The 9,233-nt window shown below is 31.2% G+C and overlaps 1 protein-coding gene and 1 long non-coding RNA gene across 3 annotated transcripts in view; one reads left to right on the top strand and one right to left on the bottom strand.

Annotated features, from left to right (window-relative positions):
* Positions 1–7,312, bottom strand: LOC106874730 (uncharacterized). 2 transcript variants are annotated; one of them, XR_008266048.1, is made up of 6 exons: positions 7,298–7,312; positions 4,043–4,224; positions 3,081–3,174; positions 2,393–2,481; positions 1,295–1,427; positions 1–89 (listed from the first exon to the last, which is right to left on the bottom strand). It is a non-coding gene; the product is annotated as an uncharacterized LOC106874730 (long non-coding RNA). The 2 variants fall into 2 exon arrangements; XR_008266047.1 differs by lacking the exon at positions 7,298–7,312 and adding an exon at positions 6,731–6,745.
* Positions 5,318–9,233, top strand: part of LOC106874740 (uncharacterized) — a 5,439-nt gene continuing 1,523 nt past the window's right edge. The window contains exons 1-3 of the mRNA XM_014922576.2: positions 5,318–5,433; positions 7,355–7,448; positions 8,925–9,013. Of these exons, the coding sequence (XP_014778062.1) occupies positions 5,397–5,433; positions 7,355–7,448; positions 8,925–9,013 (220 nt within the window). The 5' untranslated portion in view covers positions 5,318–5,396. The remainder of the gene's footprint in view (positions 5,434–7,354; positions 7,449–8,924; positions 9,014–9,233) is intronic.

The raw sequence follows: 9,233 nt of genomic DNA, 5'->3' as shown, positions 1-9,233 counted from the left end.
ATATATATGCACATGTATGTATGTATATATGGTTTCCTTATATTGTTCACAATTGCAGCTTCAGATTCGATTTGTGGTAAGGACATAATCTGTTAAGAGATTGAAAATAAAATTATCATTGAAAATCCGAATTGAAGACAATTGTTGTAACTTTGTGAATGACGATTTATTGTGGATTGTTTCGTCATGGTTTTGGATAGGAAATCAACAGCTATCAATGATAATGTATTATAACATGACTGTGATATTAATATTTATATGACTATAGGGAGTAGCTATCTCTGTATCTACCTACCAATCTATCTATCTATCCATCTACCTATCTACCTACCTACCACTCTATCTATTTATTTGTCTGTCTGTCTGTCTTATGTATCACTTTTCACTGATACTAGTCGGTACTCGCTGCGATCCTACCGCGTAACGACCTAACAAAAATGAAATTAATCCTTCATCTAAGGCTGGTTCAAACCCGATAATTGTATTCAAATAGGGCGTCAATCAACTGCTGCTGGTCCATGACAGCCACATTTCCCTATATGATTAATCTTGGCTATCAATTAAATAAATAGCTTCTTCACAATTCGCTTGTTAGTCTACGCTAGAATTGCTAGAATGAATGCATATCGATTCCACCTTTTGGTTTGTTACAGGTTGCCGAATCAAAATTTGAATAAGCAACGTGTTTGAGTGAAATTCTGTTTGAAACTGAGAAAAACTTTTGTGGACACCTTCTTCCTAATTTTGCTAGGCGTCTAAAGTGAAGCTTTGTTGAGTCGCACAGTGTCTCAAATGGTACCATTATTTCTAATTGAGAAGCACATCTATCACAGCCAATCCTGATTCGGACGAAATTCCTCGATAAGGGACAATGATCATATTGAGAAATTGCGTGCATTGAACCCTGAAAGTGGTCGCTTGACTGCTCATCATCATGTTTCCAGGAAATAGGCATTAGTAAAAGGTTAATTTTAAAACAAACTTTTTAGATCCATCGAATTACCACAGTCTGACAAGAAATGTTCAGTTGTTTGAACGCTGATGATAATGTCACAACAGGTGGTGAGAAATGCTTGTAAAGTTAAAATATCGGAACAGTGGCTAAGACATGAGAACCTGCGACTTACCCAGACACAGAATGTAAAACATCTAAGATTTACTTTAATGGAAAAGTGTTTGACATCAATTCCTCAGTTTCAGATTACAAGCATATGTTCAACTGAAAACTATAACACATAAATACATTGTGCATATCGAATGTAACAAAATAGAAATTGATTATATTTTTACACACATTATTACATCAAATATATTCTTTTCGGGTGATTTTCAATTGCAGCACATCAACATCAATAAAATATGTATCAGTAATATGTTGTAGGAACTCATAAAGCAGGGCGAAGCACGACTCTCTAATGGTTTAGGATCTGGAATAGGCGAAGAAATCAGTATAATTAGACTGAAGTTGTTAATCCCCAAATAATAAACCGGTAATAATCAAAGGTGGGGCAAGTAAATACTTAGGATTGTTCCAAGTACCGTAAATCCTCGAGTATAGTCCGCCCTTGAGTATAATAGGCAGGGGATTTTTAGGGGGCTGTACCTCTGAAAAACCTAAACCTTGTGTATAATACGCACCCCTTATGCGTAATTCAATAATGGTGATGTTCTTAACTGTTATATGGGAATGTAAATATGTTTGTAAATTGTTTTTGTTGCATGTTACTCTGTGTTCTGAATACTTTTATTTTGATAAATGTTGCTTACTGCAAGTTATGGATGATTCTTTTATGACTTCATTGCTTTCAGGCTTAGCTTAAAGTATTTTCGCGCCCGACATCACAAAATGCGTCTGAATAAACATTGCCGGACAGCAAAGTGAGACTCGGACATTGCTTAGAAGATATTTTTCATTTTTAACCTCGTATATAGTACGCACTAAGAATTTTTGACTTTTAAATTTGGGAAAAAAAATGCGGATTATACTCGAGGATTTACGGTACTTGTCACAATTTAACTTTGCATTCCTACACTTTCGTCATATTCATTGATAAAAGTAAATATCAGACGTTCATCAAATTCACATAGAATACCGTAGTATATAATTGGTACTGCGAGTATTTATGAATAATTCGAATTGAGAGGGATAAAATTTGGGAATGTTAAGAACCAAACCGTATGGTATGTTTTCAGTGCTGCATCGTATATTAAATAGCTAATAATATATGCAACTACATAATTTTTAATGGCCGTATTTTATACCGTAATTTAAAATGCTACTTGTAAATGAATGTTAATAGACATCATAGTGAAATCCTAAAGTAAATTTTTAAATGTATATTGTTTGGTATATTGTTTGTAATATTAATCTTACAAAATCAAAATATCTTACCAATACATAACAAGCGATAAAGATATATGTAGAAAGCGAGACACTCTGGGTGATGATTCTTCGTACAAACTTCATACATTTTAATTCGTCTGCAAATAAACATCATACATCAGTAGAAAACAGTTTTGAAAAATAAAAGTATCATTCCTGCATTATCTATAAGTTTAAAATCTGCTGTCTGATGAAATGAGTACCATTTAAGACTATTTAAAACTGTGTTGCATTATTTTGCATTTTATAGTTTGACAGAAAATTTCTTTGTCTTATTTGTCTTTCATACTTCAGATATTAACTATAATTATACTATACAAAGTTTAATCAAAATCATAATATTCAAAATAAACTTTAATTGCCAACATAATATGGCTGTCCTGTAAGGGACAAAACTAACTTTGAATGGCATAATCTGTAGTCCACTGAACATTGTTCTTTGTAATATATTTTCTTTCTGGATTCAAACCTATTGCATATACTAACGTTCTTTCGTTCTATGTAACATGTACACTAATATAAGGACTTTCTTAGCTTCAATGGACTGCAATCTAGCTGAACATTTCTAGACGTTACCATGGTAATTAAAAACCTAATTATTATATATACAGATGATATGATCACTCATTAAATAAATTAAAACTTAAATAATAGACGTGATAGGCATAGTAAGAACGAAAACTAGGGAAAAACGTACGGGCAGTAGTTTATATCATGCGTTGTTATTGGATATTTTATCCAGGCATCGGGGCATAGGTCTTCGGAATTACAAGACATATTCTTAGCAGCACCTACAAAGTTTAAACGGTAAGTTCTTTAAAATTCTTACAACATTGAATGAATATAATAAATGAATATGTGTATATAAGTATATCAACTGCCTTTCTGTGGGAGGAAATTTAGGATGTATAAAGCTTGCTTTGTTAGATACAGTAAAAGTTTATAATTATTGTTATACAATTATTTTGCGTTACTGACGTTGTGGGAACATTTAATAGGATTACACAGTTAATAATTAAAGAAACTGATATAGTTTGTACGTATCTTCATAGTTTTCTGATCTGAAACTTGCTTGTATTATTACCCTAATTATGAAATATATAAAGTTTATAATTTTTGTGCCTCCAGTCTGTTCAATGTAGAGGCTTGTGTTGAGAAGACAGGCTGTATTCTTTTGTTTTACAATTATATATTTATTGAGTAAGTTTCTTGAAGTAATATAATAAACGTCTTGAGCAATTCTGTATAAGCGGACACAGGGCATCGCGTTGCTGCTGAAGCCATGTTCGAAAGTAAAACTTTTTAGTAATATATTTCATTAATGTTTGTAAAAAGCATTGATTAAATTTATTTTTTAACTAAAATATGTCGAAAGTTTAGTGAGATTATATATTGCTATTTCTCTCGTTCTATGTACACACGCATACACACATGTATATATGTGGGCAGAAAAGGCAGAGAAAACAGAAAGAAAAGTAAACGAGAAACAGACGGATTCAGAGGTGAAGAGATTCAGAAGGGGATTGAGAGAGATAGCTAGATAGATAGATAGATAGTAAGACAGAGAGACAGACACATAGTCAGGATCAATTTACATTGAGTCTCAGAAATTGATAGGGAAAAAGATGGTCAACCTTTATTTTTCTTTTGCCTACTTACCTACGGTGAGAAGACACAAGTATATAATACATTTCATCGTAGATTTTCGTGTTCCAGCAACGTCTGCTCAAGTGGTGGACACTTTCAGGAGAGTGTGTCACATATAGTTCGATGTAACAGCTGCTTGCTTACACGCATATTGATTTATTTATGTATATACGGTATGAATATGTGTTATATAACTAAAGTCATAAATAACCAGAGAAAATACCAGTATTATAAAATTCATTTAATCAATGGAAATCCTTATATAAAAACAATTGTTTCACAGCTTAATAAAACATGCGTAGATAATTCATTTTATTATATTTTATAACAAGTAAATTGTTTATTGACCTGTGTGCATTAATATAAATAATACTTAAAATAATGGAACCATTGAACATTCTCACCGGGTTAGAAAAAAATCCATGTTAAGAAATAATCTCTTTTAATAACGCAAACAATATACTATATATGCGTGTATAAAAACACACACACACACACACACACACATATATATATATATATATATTGATATTGATATATATATATATATATATATATATATATATATATATATATATATATATATATATATATATATGTATGTATATATATGCATGTATACTTACATGTACATATATATACATTTCTGCCCCCTCTCATTTTGTCTCTTTCTCCTTTTCTTCCCCCAAAAAACAAAGAAATAATCTCCCTTTCTAAAGAAATAATAAAAAAACATCTGATTCGCATAAAAAAACAGGTAACGTTCATCATTTCGGTTAAAATTTCTGTCTCGAAGTGTTCGATTAAATGAACAAGGCTTTAATAAAGAATTATCCAGAATCCCAACTGCTTTCTTTTTCTTCAAATATATATATATATATATACATATGGATAATGTGTCAATTCACTGCAGCTGTTTCCAACTAATTTTGAATTGATTAATGAGACATTAATGCCTCCATTAATCAATTAGTAATATTATAGTATGTATGTGCGTTTCTTGTTTAGCCCAAGGACTAATTATATACTCAGTCGCCTTCAATTAATAATAAAAAAAAACATCACTTATATAGACGAGAAATTCATATATGCATAAACATGTTATTGTGTGCATGTGTGAAGTACTTATAATGAAAATCCGCCGCTGAAATTCGCATTTAAAATACATCTTATATTTCAGTGTTCGCAAACTGAACATAAATATAATTTTAAACGCCATACAGATCATTAAAAACGTCACAATAAAATACTACACGTAGAAAATATATAACATGTTTTAATGTAAACAACATTTATTGCGTCTTTGAATGAATATAAGAACGTAGGTGACCATTACGCGACCACTCATGCAAGCTGAATATATACAATGAAATATATTTTCTGCCTCTCTTTTTTCATTGTCGGTAAGCAATGAAAGTTTGTTTTTAAAACTTGTTTTAGTTATGTATGCATAGTTTATGTGTATGATTAGATTTATCTTTTTGTCTTCTCTGTTACCTACCCTATCTCTCTCTATCTCTATCTCTCACTTTGTCTATCTCACACTTTATCTATCTATCTATCTATCTATCTATCTATCTATCTATCTATCTATCTATCTATCTATCTATCTATCTGTCTGTCTGTCTATCTGTCCATACATCCAACAGTCTATCTATCTATTTATCTATCTATCTATCTACATTTACGCACACATATACAAACTTATATACGTATGCTTACATACATAGATATATACACATATATGTACATAGTTATATGGAGATTTGGATATATACTTATAGTGATATGTATGTGTGAGAGGGTGTATGCATATACGTATGGATACAGAGTAGAATACGCGTTCCACTGTCTCTTGTATAATTTATATCACAACGCAATTCTCAAAACCGAATGACAGTGAAAGACCTTAAGAAATAAGAAGGTTCATGAAAATTATACAGCAAGACAACAATAAACACACACACGTACATACATACATACATACATAAATATCAAAGGGAACGGGGATAGCTATGGACAACTGCTTCGAAACATCCGGTTTCTATATCTTAACTATAATATAAATTCACATTTATATCAAAATCATTGTTGCATATGGTAATCTGGATAAGCTAGGGTTTTGAGGAAAAGGCTTCAAACAACTCGCACATTACAAATAAAATCTGTGAGTGAAAGAGCAAACATATGCAAGGCTTGTCTTAAGTTTAAAATGTGACATCGTTTTTGTTATTTATATTTCAACGATGGAGCGTTTTATCTTCGTTAAAAAAGAACTCCTTCCACAGAGAGACACAGATATATGATCGTGGGAGACGTTTGCATGATGAGATAATTACTGTCGGATACAAGCGATTGGTTTTAAATCATTTCCTTAGATGTCGATTTTTGTGGGAGCGAGGTTTCTCTCTCCTTGGTATTTACTATTTATATATGAAGGAGGAATGTTCATATAATGGAATGTTCGTATCTATATTGAATGCAACATAATAGTTAAAGTAATATATAAGAAGCTTAGTAATATGAATAACACTACAAAAGATTATCTCATTCCACACATTATTATCTCAGCCTGGCGCATCATAACTATATATGGATAACAGACATACTCCCTTATTAGATTCTCTTTCCACCACAAACTTACTCAATAAAGACATCATTGTCTGACAGAAGAATACACTCCTAATTCTCAACACATACCTTTACTTTGGACATCCTCGAGGCACCACAATTATAAAATCTTTACTTGTTATAATCACAGAATATACACTCGGATCATATCAGTTTAATTTATCATTAGATACTTAAACATATTCAATTTCCTATAACCGCAATATTACAATAATTATAAATTCTTAAAATATCTAACCAATCAAGTGCATCACATAAAACATTTCTTCCTACAAACAGTATTATTATAAGAAAAATTCTCATCAATGATAATATTCACATTCATATGATAGTCTCTAAATGTTAACATAGTTTTAGACAATAATTCATATTAGAAAATTATCATTTTTAAATCTCACAATGAGAGATATTCAGCAACAGTGCTTTGTAGTAAAGATTGTTTGCCAACATACATGGCAGTCCTGGTTTAGTACGAAGGTTGCTGTAATTTAGCTCCAAGAGACATCGTCTCCAGCTGGCTATACGACACGATCTTGGGCTGAATTACAGCAACATTCGTCCTAAACCAGGACTGCCATGTTATGTTGGCAAACAATCTTTACTACATGAATTCATATTATAGTTAAGATGTCTTACATTATATTCCTTGAATATTGCCAGAATGTTGAAGAACTTAAAATTTAAAATGTGCAGGTGTTGCTACGAAAATCACATGTAGATCAACAGTTATGTGTCCACATGTTTGGGCAAAATACCCACGTTTGAATCCTGATAAGAATTACTGCAGGTACGTTTCTCTTAATTGTGGATATTATTAAAATTTTCACATCTAATATTTGCATATTAATTGATTTTAATAAGCAGGCAATTCATCAAATTTGATTAGTGGAATATTTTATATTGGCGCGATGTCTAGAAAATTTTAGAAAGATTGTAGTCAGTTAAAGACAAACAAATATTTATGTGCTGCACGTTATATAGAACGAACTGAAGGTAAAGATACGCAATATAATATTAGAATTTAAAACCAAAATAGATCACAAAGCATAATGTTCTGTTCTTTACCGGTAACATCCTCCTACGCTAGTTTCATATTACTAAATATAAAAATTATTTTCTAACATAAGAGCAGGAGTAGCTATATGGTAAGTATCTTGCTTACCAACCACACGGTTCTGGGTTCAATCCTACAGCATGCCTCCTTTTATATTTCACTTAATTCTTCATGCCTTTCTCAATGTATATATGCTACGTATATTATTTTATTGTATCACATGTTACTTTCCGATACTTCTTTGATGATGTGAATACTTTTAGATGGTAAATCCCATAGATGATGTTAAAAATCGTTCTCCCTCTTTCCGTTTCCTACAAGATGTGCAACAAGCCCGGTTAGCCTTTATTATATTTGGGTCGGGTATATGACTCATACATAACAGAGGAATATTACCAAACTTTTCGAAAAATCTTACTATGCCCATTTTGGCGTGAAATTAGGAGGCCAATATAAGTTGTGGGCTCCTCATAAGGCCTGCTTAGTTCATGTTGAATAAGTAAAACAATGGAAAAAATGTGTTTAGCAATCTTTCCGTCCTGGGGTCCTAGTGATATGGAGAGGGAGAGATCCTTGTAAAATAAGCATTGAAGTCCATTTTGTAAATGCTCACTGGAATTTCTTCCTGGAAATTCAGGTGAATGTGGATGAGGATAAATTTCCAGCAAGACATAAGGAATATAAAAAGAAGATAACAGGGAAGAGGGAATGTCAATAAAATGGCCGACCACTGCATTACGTTGAATTGCCAGTGTCCATTAATTCTCAGAAAAGAAAATGTTCCAGACGTAACCAACAAGTGAAAAAAAGAAGAGATTTTGAGGCAATGAAGTTATAAAAAAAAGGAATGGAACACTTGTAAACATCTATTTCCTCACCTCTCAATCGCATTTGTGCGTTTTATTTTACTAAATAAAGTAGTTTCATTAATTAGTTTCATTTTATCTTACCTCATATAGATTTATCTACAAATTATTATATATATTACCGTTAAATTGTGAGTAAACTTTTGGCATTAGGAAAGAGTCGTTTTTGATATTTCAAATTAACAACACAGAGATATATAAATTAACATATATTTATCAAAACAATTTTCAAAATTTCCGTTTCACAGACCTGCCTAATGCTTAATAATAAGATTTGTTTCGTAATATAAGAGCCATTTTCTTCTAAACTACATTCTATAAATGTATGATGCTTTTTTTGCAGACGACTTAACTTCTTAAAAAATTGTACTTTGAATGCATACCCGGGGTGTTATCACATCTACTTTAATCGTTATCAGGTAGATTGCTTTGGTAAGATATTTTGATTATGTGACTTTAATACCAGAAAATATGTTGTAATCAAATTCTAACCGATATTTACATTTAATTGATTTATATGAGGGTGTCATATCTCAATGATATCGATTATCTAGAATTAACATTTTTAAAACATATAAACATTAAAATATATATGTATTGTATTATTCTTGTATATATATATATATATATATATATATATATATATATATAT

The sequence above is a fragment of the Octopus bimaculoides genome, chromosome 18, assembly GCF_001194135.2.
Source record: "Octopus bimaculoides isolate UCB-OBI-ISO-001 chromosome 18, ASM119413v2, whole genome shotgun sequence".
Classification (NCBI taxonomy): Eukaryota; Metazoa; Mollusca; class Cephalopoda; order Octopoda; family Octopodidae; genus Octopus; species Octopus bimaculoides.
This window is presented reverse-complemented; position numbering and strand designations above follow the sequence as displayed.